The 23,298-nt window shown below is 45.3% G+C and overlaps 2 protein-coding genes across 3 annotated transcripts; one reads left to right on the top strand and one right to left on the bottom strand.

The window, feature by feature from the left end:
* Nucleotides 1–66: 66 nt before the first annotated feature.
* Nucleotides 67–6,067, top strand: RILPL2 (Rab interacting lysosomal protein like 2). Its single transcript, XM_042441923.1, has 4 exons — nt 67–1,167; nt 2,813–2,964; nt 4,178–4,291; nt 4,853–6,067. Exons 1-4 carry the CDS (start codon nt 826–828, stop codon nt 4,872–4,874), a joined length of 630 nt encoding a protein of 209 aa, XP_042297857.1. The 5' UTR covers nt 67–825; the 3' UTR covers nt 4,875–6,067.
* Nucleotides 6,068–7,087: 1,020 nt separating this feature from the next.
* On the bottom strand, nt 7,088–22,688 carry KMT5A (lysine methyltransferase 5A). 2 transcript variants are annotated; one of them, XM_042441922.1, is made up of 8 exons: nt 22,584–22,688; nt 19,856–19,980; nt 14,787–14,943; nt 12,750–12,963; nt 12,527–12,614; nt 11,085–11,144; nt 9,985–10,175; nt 7,088–8,635 (listed from the first exon to the last, which is right to left on the bottom strand). In XM_042441922.1, exons 1-8 carry the CDS (start codon nt 22,591–22,593, stop codon nt 8,425–8,427), a joined length of 1,056 nt encoding a protein of 351 aa, XP_042297856.1. In that variant the 5' UTR covers nt 22,594–22,688; the 3' UTR covers nt 7,088–8,424. The 2 variants fall into 2 exon arrangements, with proteins under 2 accessions (XP_042297856.1, XP_042297855.1); XM_042441921.1 differs by lacking the exon at nt 22,584–22,688 and adding an exon at nt 20,213–20,255.
* Nucleotides 22,689–23,298: the final 610 nt, after the last annotated feature.

Below are 23,298 nucleotides of genomic sequence, written 5' to 3'. Positions count from 1 at the left end.
AACAGCTTTTAAATCTGGCCCTGGTCAAATTTCACCTCACAGGCGCGAATCTGCCAGAGAGGAATAAAGAAGGACGGTTTTGCCATTGAATCCGGCGCCCCCTCGTGGCAGGAGCCCCGCAACGCAGCTCAGCCCTCTGGGAACCGTCGAGGCCTGTTTACATTGTAGAAATCAAGCCGTTTGACCCCGCTTTAAGGGATGTACTTCCATCCTGGGGGGCATGTAGTTGTGCCTGGGCCCTCCTCTGAGGCTGAGACGGTGTGATTTGTTCAATGTTACCCAATGGGTTTCCCTAGCCGTGGCAAATGTTTCCCTATGGGCAAGCATTGCCTATGGGCAAATATTCCCCTATGGCTCTCTATGGGCAGGGCATACATTCACCAATGATTCCCTATGAGCAAGTATTCTATGTATCTATGGGCCCTAACCCTATGAGCAAGTATTCCCTAATGTTTCTTCATGGGCAAGTATTCCTCTATTCCCCAATGATTCCCTATGGGCAAGTCCTGTCATTTGTTTTCGTATGTCTCGTTTCCAGGGCTGTGGCGGGATTCGAACTCGGCTCTTCCAGATCATCGGAGCCCAGCAGAGAAACCTGGCCAAGGTTTGGCTTTGCCAAGCTCTGGGGAAGGACAGCCAAGGCCTGGGCAGGGCCTGGGTGCCCTCCAGTGCCATGGCTACCACCCCTTGCGTCCCTTTGGCTCCTCCTCTCTGCCTCCTCCCTCATTCAGCTTGGGCTGAAAGTTTCCAAGGAGGAAGGAAGTTGGGTTGGGAGAAGAGCTTGGCAAGGGGAGGCTGGCACCATCTGGGGCCCTCTGGCTTGGCATGGAAGCAGAGCAGCGCCAGGAGGAGGAGGAGGAGGAGGAAGAGGAAGGCCACCCTGAAGGCCCCTTTGGGAAAAACCCCTTTCAACTCACTGTGGAAGATGTCTATGACATGTCCTACCTTCTGGGCAGGGAGCTGCACCAGCTGAGTAGCCAACCTGGCTTGGAGATGCCCTCCCGGGTGGCCCAGCTCCAGTTCAAGGTGGTGGCCATCCTGGAGATGCTGGAAGCCTTGGTCAATGAGAACAACCTGGCAGTGGAGGCCCTCCGCATGGAGAGGGATAGCCTCAAAAGAGAGCTGGAGAACCTCCGCCAAGAAGAGGCCTCTGGAAGCCCTGGAGAGGTAAGTGCCCAAGACAGAGGTCCGCCTTCGATGGCAGTGTTGGGAGCTGCACTCCCTTCTTCACCGTCCAAAGGACCCAGGAAAGCTGGGCCAAAAGGAACCAAAGGAACTGCAACAGGGAGAAAGGGTTCCATCAGGCATGGTTCATCTGTAGAGCCTAGGGCTGGACTAGCTGACCTTTGGGAATCCCTTTGAGTTCTACAAGTCTAGAGAAGGTTAAGAGGTGATATGATAGCCCTGTTTAAATATTTGAAGGGGTGTCACTGGGGATGGAGCAAGCTTGTTTTCTGCAGCTCCAGAGACAAGGACCTGGAGCAATGGATGCAAGCTCCAGGAAAAGGGATTCCGCCTCAACATTAGGAAGACTTTCTTGACGGTGAGGGCTGTTCAACAGTGGAACACACTCCCTTGGAGGAGGTCTTTAAACAGAGGCTGGATGGCCATCTGTTGGGAAGGCTTTGATTGAGTGTTCCTGCATGGCAGAGATGGGGTGGACTGGATGGCCCTTAGTCTCTTCCAACTTTATGATCCTATGATTCTATAACCAATACACACACACGCCAGTACAACTTTATGATTCTTCCAAGTCGGGCTAGACTGTGCAGTGTTTTCCCAGCTTTAGTCTTCCAGGTGTTTTGGACTTTAGCTCTCAGAAGCCTTATCCAACAGTCAAGGATGCTGGGAGCTGAAATCCCAAACTTCTGGATGATCAAAGTTGGGGAATCACTGGGCTAGAGGAAGAGGTCCCTTTGGCATGCAAGCTGGGCAGCGCCAGAACACACCATAGTGTCATGGTTTGAGTTTTCAGGGATGACTCTGGAGACCTGGGTTCGGATCCCAACTCAGCCATGGAAACCCATTGGGTGAGCTTGGGTGAGTCACACAGTCTGCGACACCAATGATGGCCATGGCAAAGCCACCTTCCTCTGAACAAATCTTGCCAAGAACATCCCATGATCAGGGTGAGTGGAGGTCCTAACCTTAAAAAGCGGAGCTCTGGTGCTGCAACAAACTACATTTCCCAGAATTCCATAGCATGGAGCCATGGCCATTAAAGTGGTGTCAGATCAGGTTATTTCTGCAGTGCGGATACAGCCGCGCTCCCTGACATGCTGTTTCTGGTAAATGTCTCTAGGCGGAGTGGGAAAAGGAGAAGTGCTTCTTTAGTGTTCTGGGTTGATTGGCCGGAAGGATAGACTTCTTCTGTTGCAAAGAAGTTACATTCGGAGCTTGGAAAAGTTAGTTTTGGATGACAGGTTCCCGAATCTTCCATTTCCATGGTGGCTGGGACATTTGGGGAGTTGTAGTCTAAAAATGAGAGCCAGCATGGCATCATGGTTTGCGTGTTAGACCAGGACTCTGGAGACCAGGGTTCATATTCCCAGCTTGGCCATATATTATTATTTTATTCCCTCCTTTCTCCCAGTACAGGGACTCAAGGCCCTGAAATCCACCAGGTGACCTTGGAAGTCCCAGTCTCTCAGCCTCAGGATTCCTGAACGTTGTTAGTGCATTTCTTTTTGTATGTATGTGGGAATTGGAAAAACCAGTTTTTCTTCAGCTGTTTGTCTTTCTTAGCGACCATCTTTTGTCTTCCTTGCTCTTGGCACTCACCACTTGCATCCGCTATGATATGGTCTCGTAGGTGAACCTTGGGCCCAACAAGATGGTCATCGATCTCACAGATGCAAACCGCCCCCGCTTCACACTGCAGGAGCTGAGAGAGGTGCTCCAGGAACGCAACCAGCTGAAGGCACAGTTGCTGGTGGCGCAAGAAGAGCTACAGTGCTACAAGTGGTAAGCAGGGCCAGAGAGGCACATTGAACAGGCAGATCTTTGGAATGTTCTTTAGATTGTGGAAAGATCTAATTTCACGCACTGGAGAACAGACTGCAAGAACTGGCTTGTGAGCAGATCAAGAAGTCCTATGGCTCCAATTAAACACAGGATGAACTGCATCTGGAGAGTTCCAGTCCCAGTTATTGAGGATTTTTCACAGTGCTTTCCATTTATATAACTGATCCTTTAAGTCACTGGCATCACAAGGGGGGGTGCGAGGGGTATGGATTGCCCCAGGTGACACCCTGGGGAGGGGGTGTCACCCGCTGGGACTGGCACAGCTACTGGGCAAGCGAAAAAGGGCTCTTTCTCACATGCCCAGCAGCCACACTGGACCCTAAATGGATCCTCTGGAGGCCACAGCACTGCCCCCCCCCCCCATAGTAGTGGCGGTTGCTGGAGAGCTTGCACCTTCAGGGTCTCATGTGGCTGCAGCCGTGCCAGACCCTGAAGGCCTTGGGGGGGGGGTCCACCCCAGCAGAGGTCTGGGGAGGTGGAGGCAAGGCAGTTTGGACCCCTGGCCCACACCGGATGACACCAACTTCAGTGACGCCACTGGCCAGAATGATTGGGGGGGAACATGTCACTTTCCTTCCCAGTTGTGTAGGCTAGGAGTGGGATGGGGATTCAGCAGAAGAGAGGGGAAAACATCTCCCAGATCCTCTATGGACTGTGGCAGTCCCATTTGTGCTGGTTGCCTGTTGGGCCAGTGACCCCAGGAAATTAATGTAGTAGCCCAGTGGCATACTGATCCTGAATATGAAAGTTCCCATTAACTTTCTGTATAAACCTCTCAGCCTCAGGGGAAGGCAATGGCAAACCTCCTCTGAAGAAACCTGGAAAGAAAACCCTGTGATAGAGTCGCCGTAAGTCAGAAATGACTTTTAAGACAAGCGACGCACAACACAGACATAAACTGATAGCCCTTATTATTTTTTAATCATCCCTTTTTCAAAAATCATATGTAAAGGGATTGTCATTTCAGATATGTAAATGCATTCCATTTTCTTTTTATGCTTCTTTGGATAGAGTTCTGGGCATCCATTCAATAGTCATGAGAAGCAGTGTGCAGAATGGATTATTTGATAGCTAGACATGCGATTTTGCTCATAGTTTTGACATTTGAAAGGAGGAAGGGGAACACAATCTTTCTCCTTTTGCACCCCCCTAGTGGCTTCATCTCACCGAAAAAGGACTGGGTTGAACCAACACCAAGAGAAATGGCTGTAGGCACCACTTCTAGTTCCGGCAGAGGAAGAGAAGAGAAAACCATGATCAAACGTCTGTGAGTACTGTCCTAGCTTTTTGTTTGGTAGGACATTTTGAAAAGACAAAAATGGAAAAAAAAATACACACAGGCATTCTAGCTGGTGCATTAGGAAAAAGAAATCCAAAATCCATTGGAGGATTTTGAGTACCTTTTATGAAGACTCACAAAGCTGTCAAACAATTTAAGAGGCACATTGGTTGGCATCCTGTTGGTGCATCACAATTGCTTCAGTTCGACCTATGCCATCACAATACCTATGGTCACTGCACAGGTCTGAATTCTCTTCTGACCGTGCAACAACCAAAGTTTCCCCCCAAAAAACTCAGTTTGTATGCAGCACAGCCTCCTCTCGCACAGCCATTTCTGTGTTGTCAAAGAGTTGGAGGACGAGCAGGGAGATGCACAGGTATTGTTCACTACCACAATCCATGGGGAGAAGTGGGTAAAATAATACATTATGCAAATTTTCACTTGTTACCTTCGGTCTCTGTTATTGACTAAGAATCCTGCTGAGTTGCCTTTCTGTTCTTGTACATATTACCTTTGCCTCCATCTCTTTTCTCCCTTCAAACGCAGGTTCAATTTTAAAAGGTCATGATGGGGTTCCTCCCTTTCCCACGGAAAAGACTCAGAGGAAACAAAACACCACTATCTGAATGCCAAGAAATGCAATTTTTGAAGACCAGGTGTCACTTGTCATCAGCAGCCACTGGAAGCATTGGGATCCGTGTTTAAATGTTACGTGCAAAGTTAGCATCTTTCCCTGTTCTAATCTCCAGGTCTGGGGAATCTCTAACCTCACAGATTTGTTGGACTACAAATCCCACCACCCCTCACACATTACCTGGGAATGATGTAGCTTGTAGTCCAGTAATAGCTAGAGAATAAATAAGTAGGAAACTGTGTGGAGACCAGAGGCCAATTCTCCTCTGACCCTTCACATGGGCCGCATCTCCCACATAAGCCCAAATACGTCCATTTTTCTCTGCAGACCCTCTCAAAATGGCAATAAGAACTGGCATTGCACTTCCTGCCACCATTTTGAGAGGAATTAGAGAAAAACTGTGACAATGGTGGGTAATACAAGGTTCTAGGGTGCTTGTGGGGATGAGGTGGAAGTATTTCACATGCTTTTGCATATTTAGGAGCAAAAATTGAATGAAAAATGTGGTGTTTTAAATGGGAGGACAGAAATTGAGGTCCAAGGGCTACACTATGCCCAGAACTCATCTTGAGGGTCAGTGATTTTCACCCCAGTGTAAAGAACAGTACTACCTCTTTCTCATCTGTTTTACAAGCATCCTACTGGAAAATGCTCCTGTGTTTGTATAGAGCAGAATAAATTTCTTACACTGAATTCCTAGAACCATTCGAGAGTTGTTTGTAAGTGTTGCTTTACATTTTCACAGGCATTGCTATTCCGATGGCAAAAGGAAGTTGAAGCAGAGGGTGCTTTCAGGTGGCTTGCCTGGATTTGGGGGAGCTAAATCTTTTATTTCTAATGGATATTTTTGTAGGGGGGGAAATCACTCTAACCTTGAGTGCGGGATTGTGTCTTACCTTTAACTCCCAGAGTGTGCCAACTGTTCATCCTGGATGGAGGATTCTGGGCGTTGTATGCCATTTTTCCTAGCTCTGGAGACCACAGGAAGCTTGCAAGCAGAAAAGACAACAATTTCTGGGCCACCCCAGGAAAATTCTGTGACCGAGGCATAACAAAAGCCTTGTCCAAAACAGCCAGAGGCAGAAACAACAATCATTTTGCATTTAATAAATATCTCATTTTATTTATTATCTAGTACACATAAATGTTTTCTTCAAGGTTTTTTTTTTTTTGCTCCAAAAATACATTACTGAGCCAGGTCCCTGTATCCCTCACCCACCCACCCCTGGTTGCTGCTCAAGCATACACCGAGGAAGACACAGACCTTTTCTAAAATATGTCCCTCCTCCACTCCATAGTAGTGTGCAGCTCAGGTTGCACAAGCACACTGCAGACCACAAAATAAGGAGAGGTGTCCACGCCCTGGGAATAAAGGCTTTTAAAGTCCCTTCTTTGGGCTACAGCTCCCAGAATCCCACAGCCACTGGCTAGGCCAGTGATGGTGGAGGGGGTTCTGGACATTGTAGTTGAAAGAAGGAACTTCTCCAGTCCCCGGTCTTTGGAAAATACAAAGCAGGAATTGGGACTGAAGCCACTGCCACTACTCTGCTTGTATTCTGGATTTACTTCATCTGCTGTGGCTTAAAAGCAAGGTTTTCAATTCAAAACATGACAACATCTTCCATTCTCGGGCTCGGCAAGGCCAAGAGTGCTTGGCATTGCACTTCAAAAAAGAAAACCTAACCAAGACCCCCTTTTCTCAGGCAGGACTTTATTAATCCCATTCATGATGATATAAAGTGCATGCATACATGCATGCGCAACAAGAGAGGGAGGGAGCAGATTGCTATTTCTGGAACATGGCTCCATCAGTCAGAGTAAATAAATAATCTAGTTTTTGCACCATAACCCAGCGATGCTGCAAAGCCAAGTTTTACTCTAGAAACTTTGTTCCTAAAAATACCCTCTTTACAAAAGCTCTCTCCAGACAGCCACTGATTCTATTTAAAAAAAAGCCCAAACATTGTGTTTTCTCCCCTCTCTTTTTCTATTTACGAGAGGAGAAGGAAAACAGACAAAACACAGTTCATCAAGTGTCTTAGCAACATTTCAGCTTCACATTTCTATACCGATCAAATGCCATTTATTATTTTAAAAAATATCCAGCAACTTTAATAGTAGAATTCACATCTCTCTTTTTTAAAAAAAAATAAGGACTGGGTGGGGGAAGACACACAAAGAAACAAAGCAGCCTCCCATCAAAGAAGCAGTTACCTCTTCTCTCAAGCCAGATGAAAGTGAACTGCACTCTGATCATCCACCTTAGCTCAGAGCCTGGGGGATTCTGGGAGCTATAGTCCCCCTCTGTTCTTGCTGAAACCAGTCCAACTGTTGCACCTTTCCCTCCCAGTTCTGGCCCCCACACACCTGCCACACTTCTTGGGGCCTCATGGGCCTGGAAGCAGCAGAAGATAGGAAGACACAGCACCACGCAATGGTCATGCCAGGTTGGCAACACGGCTATCAAAGGCAGATGGGCTGCTCAGAACCCAGCGGTCCTTGTTCCCATGATGGCTGAGAGCGTCACAGCAAGTATTTCCTTTGTGTGATGGCTCAACGTCTGGGCGCAATTCACCCTTGCTGGTGCTGGATTCAAGAGAAATCTTGACGGCTATCAAGTGAAGAAATGTAGAAATCAGGCAATACAAAGCCAGCTTGCCAGTTTCCTTCAAGTTTCCTTCCTCTTGGCAGAAAGGGGTTTCAGGAGGCAGCAAGCTGTGGTATTAGCGGGTGGACTTTGGAAGTTACATCCAAAAAGGCAGCTGGGGAAGATTTGCCTACCATTAGCAGTGTGCTTCTCTAGTTGCCAGCCAGGTAATTCTTTATTCTTGTAGGTGATCTTCCCTCTGACTTTTATGTAATGCAAATTCTGATGACCACAGGAGCCTCCAGAGTCAGCCCAATGAAAGTCATCTAAAAAGACTGTCGGTATCTACTGGTGTGTATCCAAAAAAGGGGGTGAGAAGGGAGCATAGGTAGTGCTTGGAAATGCGGTTTTGATTATACCTCCCAGAAAAGTAATTTTCCAAGCTCTCGAAACAGGAACCTGTTTCAACGAAATATTTACAAAACTCATCCAAGATGGTTTAATGCCCACCTTGTTCAGGACATTTGCTTTTATCATTCTCACCCTCTTCCCTCCTCTCCTCAAGGAAGCAAAAAAAGTGACCCCCAAAATGGGCTGACCTTAAAAGCAGTTCTATCTATAAAAGTCCACGTTAGTCCCAAAGTGGCATCAGCAGGGAAGCCCTAACAAATTCATCTATCAATGGATCAAAGGGCTGGAAGTCCAGGTGAGCCTAACATGTAGAAATATTCAGGAATTTGGTTTTAAGTCTGCTCAGGGAAAGACATGCAAGCCTGTAACTGACATTTTAAATAATTCAGAAGGAGCAGACTTTGGAAGTGATTTACCACAAGAGCTGTAAACAAGGCTATCAAGTCCTCTTTAAAGAAAAGAGCCCTATCCAGAGGGAAAGATCAGCTAGTGTTTCAGCCATGGATGAGCTTCCAGAGAAGCTTTGCTCCTGTCTCCATAATCATACAACAGTTCTTCACCAGCTTTAATGTCACGGGAGGCAACCAAGATGAGGTGAGGGATGCCATTGATGTCATGGAGTTTTGTTTGACAGTTGCCACATTTGCTGTGATTGATCAACCTTCCAAGACGACTGGTCTCTTTCGTAGCATCAACACTGGATTGGGGAGTGAGGGAGAAAGAAAGCCCAGAAAATAAGCAAATCAAAGCATTATTTCCTATGTGGCATAATGAGAAGCAGAGAAACCTCCAAGGCCTAATTCAACAAAACATGGTCTAATTTTCAATTTGGATGACAAGCAGGTTTGATTTATATATCAGGTCATGTTCCCCATCTTGAGTTAATTTTTCTGCAGTGTCCTCCACCTTTTGAATTTTACTTTCTAAATTCTCCAATTTTGAGTTACTTGAGTAATTTCAAATTATGCTTCCTCTAGCCTTATGTCACTGAAGCTTGAAATTTTGCACCCATTTTTCTTGATTATATTCTCAGTTGCAAGCAACTGTCAGATTATACTATTTAAAAGGCAAGTCTTTTTTTCCTCGTGATTATTATTTTGGCCACATGAATGTCACTGCAGTGGCACACCAGGGACGGGAAATAGACCTTCATGAACTGCCTCCAAGTTTCCCATGCCAGCAGAGCAATTTTCACCAGTCCCCATACCTCTGGACCAGCAAATTCTGCAGGTGGTGGCTGTGCCTTTGGCACTGTCGCTAAACGTACCACCATGTCGTGGTGCCATTCCAACCAGAAGTCAAGGCCTGTTCTCCTGTTGCCCGGGCACAACATACTGACCTTTCCATTTTCCTGCCTCCAGTGATCAACAGTGCAACAATCAGAAGCATGATCTCTGTTGCAATTCCTCCTCACAATAGAGATCACTTGCAGGAGTGCACTGGAAATGTTAGTACGCTGTGCCCTAGTCAATTGGAGAACAAACCTCTGTCACTGTGGCTGCTGCCCAGTAAAGCAGGATTGAGGGTCTTTTACAAGTGTGGCACGATCGAATATGTACGGACTATAAACGTGAATCAGTTATGGATCTGTAAGTGAATTGCAGCCAATTTTTTCTCCCCCAATCTTGTCTCGTCATGAACACGGTTTTAGTCAAAACATTTTGGTTTGGTTTTGTGAAATCAATTGGTCTAAATTATTAATTGACTAATAGTACGATAATTCTACAAATGCTTTTCAGAGAGTTTGTCCCATTGATTATTATTATTATTATTAGCTTTATTTATAAAGCGCCGTAAATTGATCTAAGTGGAGCTTTTTTTCTGCACGGACAGGCACATGGCTGCACTGTAAATGTTGTAGCCCTAAGTGTAATACTAACCAATGCTTTCCTTTTGGCACAATGGAGCAGTAAATAATTTTGGGTGCAAAAGTGAAAATCCTTCTGACTTTAATCCAGACAAAGAAAACAAAACAGAAAAAGACCCCAGCATGCCAGCTTTACCCCAGTGTCTAAACTTTACAGATAAAGAGAATACGAAGCTTACCAGTATGTTTTGCTTAGGTACTGAAAGTAGTACATGTAGCAGCCTGTGGATGGGTCTTGGGCATAAGCAGCTTCTCGTTTCTTAGCATCTGTGATCTCAATGAGATCCCCATGATATTCAACCACAAAATCACCCCGATGGAACTGCTTTGTTGCAATCACTCCTCGCCCTTTGCCATCAATGAAGTCGATCTGCAGAGAAGAAACCCATAGAACCCTGTTAATGTAGTATGTCTTCCGATTCTGAAGGTATTTTTCTTATTCCTATTCTAATTCCTCCTCCTTCATACTTCAAAAAATGGCAACTATCTATTAACTCCTTTATTTTTACCATCAAGATTGTCCAAACATGCTAGAATTACTAAGGGAAGCAAAGAGAGCTTAGCTCTACCACATGTGGAAGTTTACATTGAAGCCTTTATCACATTATGCAACTAATACATAGAGATCATTTGGATTTACAGTCTGCTTAGAGATTGAAAATGAGTCTACTCCAAAATGAACTTATTATTCTCTCCAACCACAACAAAACCAATTAATAGAATTAAAAACTCTTTCCTTCATACTTTTCTTGTTAGTTTAAAGTGGCAACATCTGATATCCTTCAGGGCCTCTCCTATTAAGCCTTTCTTAATGCATCCCAAGATTAAATGCCCTGATAAATTCTCTCAATTCAAAATATGGGGAGATACAGGGTTATACACACTACAAGATATCTTCTCCAAATGTAAACCAAAGACAAAAGATGAATTAACTGAAACTTTAGCACCATCACAGCCCAGCTGGCTTCAGCTTCAACATATGACTTCTTTTTTGACATGTTTACTTAGAGAAAAAGAAACTCCAAGGCCCTTGACAAATTTTTGCACTTTTGTTTCAATACTAAAGGGATTTTCAGGGGGAAGTTATTATTGGTTAAGTGAAGAGATTTAGAACTTGTAAAAAAGGATAGTGACTAGACTTAAAATTGACATTACCTGTCTCTGTCTGGCAAAAAAAACTGCAGCACTCCTCCATTTAAATCAAAGTCTACACTCATTAAAGAATTAACTGAAGTTAACCATTAAAAAACAACCACACACCATCATTTCTATGCCATACCTTCATGCCGTCTTCCTTCCCACTTTCTATTAACTCATCTATTTTCTTCTTCTCCTCAATCTACAAAGAGACAAGAAAACATTTTGGGTTGCCATTAGCAGCACCGTCACGAGAAGAAGGACCTTAAAGTTGCAATTCTACAGACAACTGAGCTTAAGTCTCACTGAACTAAGTGCGGAATACTTTTGAGCAGACGTTCACAGAACTGCACAGTAAGAGTAACAAGCCTAAATCTATTTACTGGGGAGTAAGCTTCACTAAACACAGCAAGACTTCTAATTAAAAATGCCCTACTATAGAAAAAAGCAACACACTCTATTTCAGATAAGCATTCTATAAAACATCTTTTAAGCTCCAAAAACGTAAGTACACCAAAAGGGTTTCCTTATACAGATGAGCTTGTAATGGCTTTAAATTATTTTGACAATTGAGAATGCTTAGCATAATTTAAAAGAAGAAATGTCACATTCGGAACTTGATATTTGGTACTTTTACAGCTGGTGTCCTTCAGAATAAAACCTGAAATCAGCAAGCATCTCACAAATGTGCTCACAATGCCACAATTCTAAAGAAACAGAAATGGAACTACCAATTTATTTGGAATGCCCCCCCCCCCCGCTCCAATCTTGCATCAAACTATATTGTCTTATATGTTGGCTTTGAAAAAACAAAACAAAAACATAAACAGAACTTTGTGGCCAAGATCCCGTTCATCCATTGTGTATGGTAAAAACTATCCTGGAGTTACTGGATCCCATTAATATGCAATGGGTGACATGGCTGTGCACTCTTCCATTGCACAACAGTCATTCCAACTTCACATGCACCTCTAACACCACACCTATAGAATCTCCTGGATAGCACAATTGTGTATGCAATGGTCTACAACAACACAACAGGTTTTGTGCAACCCTAAGCAGGATACCACCCTTGTGTAATCTCTGAAAAAATGTAACCAGAACCTATGCCACAACAGGATCTTGACTTCTGTCTTAGTTTTTAGGCTATGTACATGGCAATAGTATCTTCCAGAGTTCCCTGTCTCCAAGGAGCTTGATGTCCCAAAGCCAACATGGCAGAAATGGCAAGAGTGAGGGGAAGCAAGAGGTAGCAAGCAGTAAACTGGGAAAGAATAAGCAGTAGTTTCAGTGACATGTGTTCCAGCTTCATTGCAGGCTTAGTGACAGTAGGGCAGAGGATTCTAGAGGTTGCACCAAAGGCTTGCAAATAAAAAATTAAAAGCTATAAGTCTTAGGCTGCTAAATAAACATTCATGAGATTACTCTGCCAAGTTGGGAACCATTATCCCCAGTCTTTGTTTTGCAATGTAGTTTGCACTGCTCCTGGGTAGAAAAGTTATCTTTAAAGAGGCATGGTTTTATTTTGATTTTTAAGGACAGAGGTGGTAACATTGTCAAGAGGTGCTACAAGAGACACAGTACCTGCAATTCCTTTTTGCTCTTCCGGGAGCTTCTTCTAACAGGATAATAATCTGTAACCTTTCGGTTCTGTTGCGTTTTCCCTTGGGCTCTGAGAGAGATGGAGAACACCATGTGAACGCTAAAGGGGTTCCTACCTTGTTGTTAACCGGCATTCCTCAAATTTCCAGCTGTTACATGTCAATGCAGTCAATTTGATTTTACAAAGTTCTACAAAGGTACTTACTTTCTCCTGGGGCCAGGCTTTGCTTTGATGCTCTTCTTCTGAGATTGCTTTTCATTCACTGCATCTGCAGACTTTGGGGGCATAAGTGGATGAGTTTCTTCTGTTTCTGCTTTTTGGTCAGAGGAAGATGCTGGAGATTCGGGGCTTCTTTCCTTGTCCCTCTGACCCTTGGATTTCACAACACCATCAGCTCCATTACCAATATTTAGTCTATCTGCAAACAATTTGGGTGGGGTGGGAGTGGGTGAGAGAAATGCAATCCAACATAAAGGATCTTCCATTTGCTCCCATTGAAATAGCACAACTTAAATTTCAAAGTTATTCTAATCTGCATCAAGAGGAATCAGGTAAGGCTGGAGACAGTCATCACAGAAGACCAAAGTCTACCAAAAGGCTGAATAGTCATGAAGGTATGTATGCTCATGTCCCCCATTTCTTTTGCTTCTCTATTACTGGTATAGAGCACATACAGGCTGTGAGCAACTTCTTTTATTTCTTAAGAGCGGGCCAGTCACTGTTGTATAAAATCTACCTCCTGCTTTAATGAAAATAGCAAACATTTCCATTGAAGCTCAATTCGAGGCTTGGGTCATAACTTCTGGAAACAGAATTTGGGAATATTACATTTCACAGTATTAACAATGTTACATTTTTCGAAGTACATCTCTGAGAATCCTCCAGAGGTGATGCCAGGAAACAGAGCTGTAGTCCAAAAAAGCAACATTTCCAAACTGTTGGCAGGAAGTGTGCTTCCTCAACAAACTCACCACTAAAGTGACACAGCCCCAAAAAACTATGCTGTTCCTCCTTCAATAAAACCAATGACACACCCCTTCTCGCCAGCAACACCTCATATAAAGGCCACTGCTGTCTTTGCATTTGTTCCCACTGCGCCTTCACTTTCAGTTCCAGGCTTTGAGTAAACAGCTCTGTTGTATAATATAGTCATTTCCTTCACTTCATCATCAGAGAACAGATAAGGGGAGATTCATCCAACAGAATGGTCAACCATATAGGAAAATCCTTATACATATAAGATTACATAGCAAGGAAGAAAACTCCAACCCACTCTTTTTCCTATCAGGTTAGCTTTCTATACATGGCACCATTCCTTCCCTTCTTTTTTTTTCATAGAAGAGGTACTATGCCAGAACAGCTTTACCACTTAAACAAATTGTCCAGAGCAGTGCTACTCAAAATGGTGGTCCCTCCATCACTACTGATCTGTGGGACATCAGCTGCTGGTCCCTTGAGCGTTTTCAGGAAAGACATAATGGTTGCCAATGGGCACAAATCTGATGCTAGTCCTTGGCACACTGCAAAAAAATAATTTTGTGACCCCTCACATCAGACAGGCTAGGAAACACTGGTGTCAGTACCCAAAAAAGTCACAAGCTACTGGTTAGGGAAGGGTTGCATATCTTGTGTCCCTCCAGATGCTGCTGGACTGCAGTTGCCATACACTTCACCACTACTTGCTGGGGCTGCAAAGAGTTGGTAGTCCAATAACATCTAGCGCAGTGGTTCTCAACCTTCCTAATGCTTCGACCCTTTAATACAGTTCCTCATGTTGTGGTGACCCCCAACCGTGTCTTGGTTCCTAAGGCCATCGGAAATTTGTGTTTTCTGATGGTCTTAGGCGACCCCTGTGAAAGGATCATTCGATCCCCAAAGGGGTCGCGACCCACAGGTTGAGAACTGCTGATCTAGAGGTCATCTTTGGGGTATAGAGGTGAACTTCGGCAGAAATGAATCTAAGGACAACTATCAACTCAACCACTGGAGCATTCAGAACCAAACATTGTGTCTCAGCCTAACATACCTCATAATGTTATTGTGAGCAGAAATCAAGCAGGGAGGACAGAAAACCCAGAAAGATGATGCAACATGGGCGCATGTTCACAGACCACTACTCACTCTCTCTCTCTCTCACACACACACACATATATACACACACACACACACCCATATATACACACTGATTCGTGGACAACCACACTGTTAATCTGTAGGCCAGTAACTGAAGCTCATTCTTACCGTTCCCTTTTCTGTAAACTTCATTCGTCATTTTGCCTTGGCATTTTGCTTCATGATGCGTAGCAGAGTTTTCTTCTTGAAGCGGAGGTCGAGTCGCAGGAGGTTTGTTAGGGCTCAGGAAGGTATAGATTTTCGATTGGCAGGAAAATATGTTCTCCTAAAGCAAAGGACACAAATGGTTCTGATAGCTGGCTACAGGAGTTCATATTCTCCCCCAAAAAACTTTAATTCTATCACACGAGAATTTGGTGGAGACTGACAGCTTTTCACTGGGGGCTTTTCATTATGGGCAAGACTTGAAATTGCACGAACAATACTCGGTGAAATCTCATGTGGCAAAGGTGGAAACAGGAAAATGCAGCACACACCATGAAATGCACATGTGGGCACTCAATTTTTTTCAATTTAAAAATGTCATTGCAAATACACAAATACCAGAAGGAAAAGAGAGAGAGAAAAAAAAAATAAGGGGGCAAAAAAAAAAATTAGATAGTTGGGGTGAAGGAATAAATAAAATATATTCACACGCTACACATATACATTAATATAAACTGACCGTATCTCTAAAAACACCATGAGTGAAGGTAACCATCAGCAAAATGCACATTCATATGTATATAAAGCAGTAAGATCCTCCAGCCATCGAACAAGGGATGGTGACTTTTTGTGTTTCCAGTCTTGAAGTATTTTTTCTGCAGTACAAGTGGCAATACCTTGCTATGTGCCAGTTAAGTCCCAAGTCACAAGGAGATCATTGAAATGCACATCAGCATCAACAATTTTCTCGAACAGCACGTTAACATGCTGCAAATATGTCCAGCCAAATGAAGAGAGCCTAGGCACAAGAGACAAGCACATCTGCCCAGATGTAAGTGCTAGTGCACCCAGTGGGACTCACTCTCGAGTCATGAGTAGGACAGAAAATGTCAGAAAAGCCTTTGCTGGGTCAGAGCAAACATCCATCTAGTCCAGCATCCTTCATTCCACAAGTGGGAATCCAAGAATTCCCCTCAATTTCAACATGACAGCAAATAACAGAACCATAAAATGGTAGAGTTGGAAAGGACCCCAACAGTCATTCAGCTAAAGCATCCCAGACAAACAGCCTCTGGACAAACAATCTCTGTTTAAAAGCCTTCAATGAATGGTCCTCTCTTGCTGTACTATTCCAGGACATGGAGGTTAACATATAGCCACTATGATTAATAGCCACTGGTGGACCTTTCCACCATGAAAGGGGACAAGTAAGCATGGAACTTGCTTTCTCAGTTCCTTGCCTTGGAGTAAGCCCACTAAGCACAGCGGGATTCACTGGAGTGGGTGCGAAGGAACGAATTTGATTCAAGCGGCAGAAATTAATCCAGCAAAATGGAAACAGACACGCTACCATAAGCAGACCAATTGTGACAAAGAGGGTGTCAGCTTCAAAATTTTGAGAAAGCAAACATACCAGGGCTCTGGTATGTGCGTCATAAAAGACAATGGGGTGAAGAATGGTCTGAAAGAAAGGGTGCTGGTGACCACTTCTATATGCTATCATGTTTTGAAGCGGGTACTGCTTTAGGGCAAAGTGGGAAAAGCATGGTCCAGGGGATGGAAGGAGGCTGTGAAGAGTCCACAGCTGACATCATTTGTGCTGAGCTGCAGCTTTGCCTTCTCTGGAAAGAGGAGGGGAAGCAGACAGTACAAAGACTCACAGATACAGAGCAAACACTCATAGAGCCTCACACACAAAGGTTGAGTAGCTGCTCCACCTTCCTTGCTTTGTGGATGCAAAGTACTTCACCTTCTTTGTTCTCAGACAACAGTAATTAATAATTCTAAAGGCAACGGGTGAAATACCAAATAAGAAAGGGGTAGAAATCTAGACAGGGCTTGCAGCTCTTCCACATTGTGGACACCGAGGAGGGTAGCCGCGGCTGGCTCATTGCCAGTGCTGTTGCTGCTCTGCTTTCCCTACCTTCCCTGCTTCACAGGGTTTGTACAATGAGGATTTCAAAAGCTGTTTCTAGGGGGATTATTGAAATTGACTGGTTAGGCATGTACAGCGGGTCCTTGGTATATGTTGGGGTTTAGTTCCAGGAACCACGGATGCTCAAGTCCCATGAAATACAATGGCATAGTGAAATGGTGTTCCTGACATAACATGGCAAAATCAATGGCTTTGGGTATAATATACAGTATATTCTAACTGTGGATGGTTGAATCTGTGGATATGGAGGTCTGACTGTACAGCTTATCCAGCCTGGGAAATTTATGTCCTGCACACTTGGTTTATGTGGAAAGCTAGGCTCTCATGACCCTTCCAGGAATTTGGGAGGGGGGTATGAATTATGTACTCCGAAACTAGAAAGAGCCAGCAGTAGTTTGAATGTTGGACTAGGATCAACCTAGTCAACCAGGGTTTGCAGTGAAGAGGGTTCAAATCCTTGCTTAGCCATGGAAACCCACTGGACGTTTGACCAGTCAATGGGGAATTTACACTCTCTATGCCCCACAGACAAACTTCTTCTGAACAAATCTGGCCAAGAAAAAGATAGGGTCACCATAAGCAGGAGTTAACGTCAAGGTGCCTAACAACAACACAAAACTATCTACTCGGCTAGATAGTTTCTATATCTACTTACTCCCCTGATATAGAAAGGAAATGGAGGATTTTACTGTGTATGATTTCTGCAGCAAGAATAACGGTAGCGCAAGTGTGGAAAAAAGCAGAACTCCCAACATTAGATGACTGGCTTTTGAAAGTATTGGATATGCAAGATGTGGACAGATTCAGCTCGTGGTTAAATCATAAGGACACAGAACTAACTGAAGAAAAATGGTTTCCTGTAACAGAATTTTGTAAAAAGCGATGGCAAAGACAAAGCGAGTCGGAGAATTAAGAAGGTGAAACAATAAGGATAAACATTAAAGGGGTGAATATTGTTTGTCGAAAAAATGAATAGATCTGGGGGGAATCACAATGAATATTTTTTATTTTAAAAAGATGTATAACATTTTCTTATAGCAAAAGGATTTAGTGTCAAGTCAACTGAGGACATTTAACAGGTATGGTCTGAACATTGTAGCATGGAAGGCAATTTGAAAGTTAGAATATATTGGACTTGATTTTTTATATAGCATGAGACTATAGCAAGATAGTGTGAAAATTAAAGTTTTCTGTGTTTTGGAATATTGATAAGAACATTTTATATGTTCGGTTAGTTCATTTTATATGAAAAGAAAAGAGGCTGCAGTTATGAGAAAGAAATGGTTTCTTTTTAAAAAACGGCAAAGGTGAATTTGGCAGAAGACCTGTAGCCCAGGTAGAGAATGCATGCCTTGCAGCAAGAGTGGGCAGATCTTTCAGACTGAGGGCTGAATTCAATTTGATGAAATGGGGAAAAGGGGGCCAAAGCAAAAGGTTGGGATGAAAAATATCAGTTTAAAGCTGCCAGTAACTAAGCCTTGGGAGGGGCATTTCAACTTTTTAGAATGGGTAAGTGGGAAATAATGGCCTAAATACCCTAAAGGCACCGAATGCCTCCCATCTCATCTTGGGAGCTAAGCAAGGTCAGCCCTGGATAGTACTTGGATGGGAGACGGACAATAAATCCCAGGTGCTGTAGGCTACATTTCAGAAGAAGGACCTGGCAAAACCACCTCTGATTATTCCTTGCCTAGGAAAACCCTACGAAATTCATAGGGCCGTCCTAAGTCAACAGGAAACTTGAAGGCACATACACACACGGGACATCATCATCATCATCATTCGTAGGTAAGCTGGGACCCCCCCCCCCACTTACACTAGTGTCACTGGGAAGGGGACGTGGGTATCTCTGGGACCTTGCAAGGCTCAGCTACAGGGCCTGGCACTACCTACTCCTGCTTTACAGGAATAAAAGCTCATCCCCAGATCTCCAGGTACGCTGGAGAAAAGATTAACACCTGTGAAAAGATTAACGCCTGTAGCCCTGGAGTGTCAGCGCAGGTCACTGCAGAGAATACCGAGAGGAACCCATTGGCATAAGGTATCTTTCAATGTTCTTGAGACAGCAGGGCCGCAAATGGGGGGGAGATCAGAACTGGCTCACCTAGCTTGAAATTCTATGGCTTACTTATGAGGGAGGAAGCCCCACTGGATATAATATGTAATATCCCAGGCTGTCGCAAAAATCTCCGAACTACCCACATGTCCGTTTATATTCGTTATATTTATATTATTATTAATAATAATATTAATATTCTTTCTTCCCAACTCCCCCTGCAAACCGGCCTGATGGAAACTTGCACCACTGACACAGCTGTCCAGCCATCTTTTAGAAATAAGAATAGGATGAGAGCAAGTAGCCAGAAAAGGAATGCTGACTTTTCTTGGACTACAACTCTCAGAATCCTCCAGACATGGAGAGTAAGTAGCCATACTGGCTGGAGGCTTCTGGGACCTTCAGTCCCCAAAAGGTTCAGCTGACAGCATAGGCACAGACTGCTGTTTGTCATTCGTTCCCACCACTTTAAATAGTTCCTTTTTTAGACTACAACTCCCAGAATGCCTCAGGCTGCTGATTCTGGGAGCTATCATTTAGAAAAAAAATGTTTTGACTGATCTGTGGCAAGAATATAAAGAATAAAATAAAAGGATGGTCACTTCATTTAAAAGTGTGTCTCATTTTAAGGTACTTTGATGGTGTCTGGAGTAAAAAAACTGGGGTGTTCAGGTACATTGTCTTTAGGTCCAAAATACCCAGCAGTTTGAGACCGCTTGAACTGCCCTGGCTCAGTGCTAGGGAATCCTGGGAATTGTAGTTTGTCATAACCTGGGAACTCTGTCTCACAAACACTACAGTTCCCAGGATTCCCTAGCACTGAGCCGGAGCAGTTCAAGCGGTCTCAAAGTGGATCAGTTCTGCAGTGCGTTTGGGGCCCAGGATTTTAGAGCGGTGTCAACGCGGATCCTTTTTCCAGCTACGGACCAGAGACCCGGCTTCCTTGTCGGGGGCCATTCCAGGCCCGAGGCGGGGTCGGGAAGGAGGCGATCGGGGAAAGGGGGGGGGGGTTGAAAGCCCGGCCCCGATCCGTGGTCTTACCCCATTGATCCGGAGCTTTGATCCCCGCTTGTGGGCCCCCGCTTCCTCCTCCTCCTCCGCTTCGTCCTCTTCCTCGGCCTGGGCTCTGCCTTCCTTGGCTTGGGCCATCCTGGGCTTCCTCCTGCCTGCGGGGAGAGGAGAAGGAGAAAGGGCCCAGGGCCGGCGATCAGGCGAGCCGAGGAGGCTCAGGCTCCTGCCCCGGCTCCAGCAGCAGCAGCAGCACGGCCGCCATGTTGAAAGGGCCAAAAGGCGGACCCGAGAGGCAAGCCAACGAGGAAGAAAGGGACGCCATCCAGCTCCCCCAGCCCCAGGCGATCGCCTTCACCCCCAGGGAAACGTTCGGATTGGAACCCAGACCTCCACAGGCCCAGGCTTCAAAGCACATCGCCAGCTAGAAAGCAGCCAGGCTGAGAGGGCACTCACTGCATCATCAATCCATAAATATCATTACCAACCAATCCATCACCATCATCAATTCATCATCATCATCAATCCATAAATATCACTACTAATCAATCCATGATCATGATCATGATCTACTAGGAGCCTTCTTCTTGTTGCTCTGTCCCTTCAAGTCATTTCCAACTTACAGCAACCCTAAGGCCATGAACCTATCCTCGCTTTTCTGGGCAAGATTTGTTCAGAATAAGAGGGGAGGGTTTGCCCTGGCCATCCTCTGAGGCTGAGAGAGTGTAACCCATGCCCAAGGTCACCCAGGGTTTTTTTCTGGGCCGAGCCCAGATTGGAACCTGGGTCTCCAGAGTCCAAGGCTCAAAGCACACTCAGAGGTAGAAATGATCCAGGCTGAGACCACATTAACTGTTTTCTGATGGTCTTGGGCAACCCTTGTGAAAGCGTCGTTCGCAACCCACAGGTTGAGAACCACTGATCTATTAGGAGGCTTCTTCTTGTTGCTTACAGCAACCCTAAAGGCATGGCCTTTTCTGGGCAAGATTTGCTCAGAGAAGGGATTTGCTTTGGCCGCCTTCCCCCGAGGCTGAGACAGTGTGACTTGCCCAAGGCCTCTCAGTGGGTTTCATGGCCAAGCTGGGCATCTCCAGAGCCCAGCTCCACGGCTCAAACTGTTGCACCACACTGCCTCTCCAGAACACCAATAATGCTGATAAAAATAAGTACCCCTAAGTACCCCATGAGGAGGCAAACAGTAAGTAAATCAGCTTTGTAAGAGGGTTTGTAAGTCCCTTGGAGCGGATTTTTTAAAATCTGTACCTTGTTCGATGACTATGCAAAGCACCAAGTAAAACTTACGGCGCTATATTAATAATAATAACAACAACAATAACAACAGCCCAGGCCTCCTATACTTTGCAACCTCCCAGTCAAAACTAGAGTGCAGCCATTATTTGTTGTGTGGCTTCAAGTTATTTCAGACTTAGCGATATATAGTATACCTATTTGTTGGGGGTTTTAATCGTATTTTTGACCAGTGTAAGCCTCCTGTTATGTTGGTTTCTTCTAAGATTGTACCTGTTGTGCATAATGTAATCTAGTGGTAGGAATCTTGCTAGCAACTCCCAGCACTCTTCACCAATGGCTAGGGCTGACAGGATTTGCAGTCACACAACATCTGAAGGGCTGCATGATTCTCATTGCAAGGCAATATGAATACAGTGGGTCCTTGGTATCTGCTGGGGTTTGGTTCCAGGATCCCTATCTATAGATACCAAAATCTGTGGCTTCTTAAGTCCCATTAAATACTGTACAGTCAAAGCCGCAGTTGTGGAGGCCTCCGCTTTAAATGGTTCCCTACAGCCCAGGTAGGGAATGTGCAAACTATTCAACTTGGATTGAACTCAGAAGCTTCAGGGGAAGGCCATGGCAACTCTCCTCTGAGCATACCTTGCCCAGAAAAACCCATGACAGGTTTGCCTTAGTCGCCATAAATCAGGAATGACTTGAAGGCACACAACAATAACAACAACAAGCCTCCTAACAGGATTATTATTGCTATTGAGAGCCAGGGAGTTGCAGTGGTTTGAGTGTTGGACTCTGAAGACCAGGGTTTGAATCTCCAATTGACCATGGGAACCCACTGGGTGACCTTGGGCAAGTCACACTCTCTCAGCTTCTGGGGAAAGGCCACAGCAACCTTCCTCTGATCAAATCTTGCCCAGAAGACCCCATGATAGTCTCTCTTTAGGGTCGCCATAAGTCGGAAACGACTTGAAGGCACTCCAGCAACAAGAACCAGGCATGAAGTACCAGATCTGACCAATGCTGGGGGAAGGAGTTTGAGAAGAGTGCGGATCCATCTCTTTATAGATGCCTCCAGTCTGGTCCAAAACACCCTGCAGAAATAATCCAGTTTGAGACGACTTGAACTGCCCTGGTTCAGTGCTAGGGCATCCTGGGAACTGTAGTTTGTTGGGGCGCCAGAGCTCTCTCTGACAGAGAAGGCTCAATGGCTCCCAAGACTACAGTTCCCAGGCTTCCCTAGCACTGAGACAGGGCAAATGCAAGAGCTCTCAAACTGGATGAGTTCTGCAGGGTGTTTGGGTTTCTCGATCAGAGAGCTCTAGTGCCACAGTCAACTACAGTTCCCAGGATTCCCTAGCACTGAGCCAGGTCAAGCCAGAATGCCACCGCATGGACCCATGGCAGTTAAAGCGGAGTCAACCCGGATTAATCCTCCAGTGCGGATCCAACCCTAATCCCCACCTAGTTCCGGCCCCCCAGCCCATAATGGTCCCTGAAACCACGGCTTTACCTTTCCCCATGATTTGCGAGCAGGCGAACCGAGCCAGCTTCCCGCGGATCCCTGAAACCCGCGAGAGGACTTCCCTTTGACAAGCCGCAGCCAAGGGCCCAGAAGGCTCTGGCTCCGCCTCTCAATGTTCCCAACTGCTTCGAAAAAGAGCCAGCCCAGCCTCTCCTGGCGGCCTGATTGGCCCCACTTCGCCTGTCACTCATGCTTTCCCGAGCCCTGATTGGGGGGAAGCTTACGTTCTCTTCCCCCTCCCTTCTTCCCCCCTCAGTTCTCCTTGTTTGTGCTTGAAGCCCCAGCAGGTTTCCCAGGAGCGTTTCAAACGAGCGCTCGGAGGCTGCTGATTGGCGGGCGGAGAGACGAGCGGAGCGGTGATTGGAGAACTCGGGCGCTTGGTCCGCCCTTCGACTTGCTCTGCGCCACGTGTTGTGGAAACAGCCTCGGAGCCCCTTTCGGGGGAGGGTGGGAAAGCCCATTGGGCCCAAACACACGGCAGAAATAACCCACTTTGCCACTGCTTTGACTGCCCTGGCTCAATGCTAAGGAATTCTGGGATCTGTGGTGTTTGTGAGCCATTGAGCTGTCTCTGTTAAGAGCGCTCTGGCACCACAATAAACTCCAGTTCCCAGGATTCCCTAGTCCTGAGCCAGGGCAGTTCAAGCGCTCTCAAAGGTGATAGTTTCAGCCGTGTGTTTGGGACCTGAGAGTGACTCACTGA

The sequence above is a fragment of the Sceloporus undulatus genome, chromosome 10, assembly GCF_019175285.1.
Source record: "Sceloporus undulatus isolate JIND9_A2432 ecotype Alabama chromosome 10, SceUnd_v1.1, whole genome shotgun sequence".
NCBI classification, from domain to species: Eukaryota; Metazoa; Chordata; class Lepidosauria; order Squamata; family Phrynosomatidae; genus Sceloporus; species Sceloporus undulatus.
This window is presented reverse-complemented; position numbering and strand designations above follow the sequence as displayed.

What these genes read in the sequence shown, in the direction of transcription:
- RILPL2 (XM_042441923.1), top strand. Translation starts at nt 826, where the DNA reads ATGGAAGCAGAGCAGCGCCAGGAGGAGGAGGAGGAGGAGGAAGAGGAA. An exon ending in GAGCTACAGTGCTACAAGTG is followed by an intron (nt 2,965 to 4,177) that starts GTAAGCAGGGCC and finishes GCACCCCCCTAG; the next exon opens with TGGCTTCATCTCACCGAAAA. An exon ending in AAAACCATGATCAAACGTCT is followed by an intron (nt 4,292 to 4,852) that starts GTGAGTACTGTC and finishes CTTCAAACGCAG; the next exon opens with GTTCAATTTTAAAAGGTCAT.
- KMT5A (XM_042441921.1), bottom strand. Translation starts at nt 20,240, where the DNA reads ATGTGCTTTGAAGCCTGGGCCTGTGGAG. An exon ending in TGAAGCCTGGGCCTGTGGAG is followed by an intron (nt 19,981 to 20,212) that starts GTCTGGGTTCCA and finishes CTCTCCCCGCAG; the next exon opens with GCAGGAGGAAGCCCAGGATG. An exon ending in AAGCCTGGCCCCAGGAGAAA is followed by an intron (nt 12,615 to 12,749) that starts GTAAGTACCTTT and finishes CATCTCTCTCAG; the next exon opens with AGCCCAAGGGAAAACGCAAC.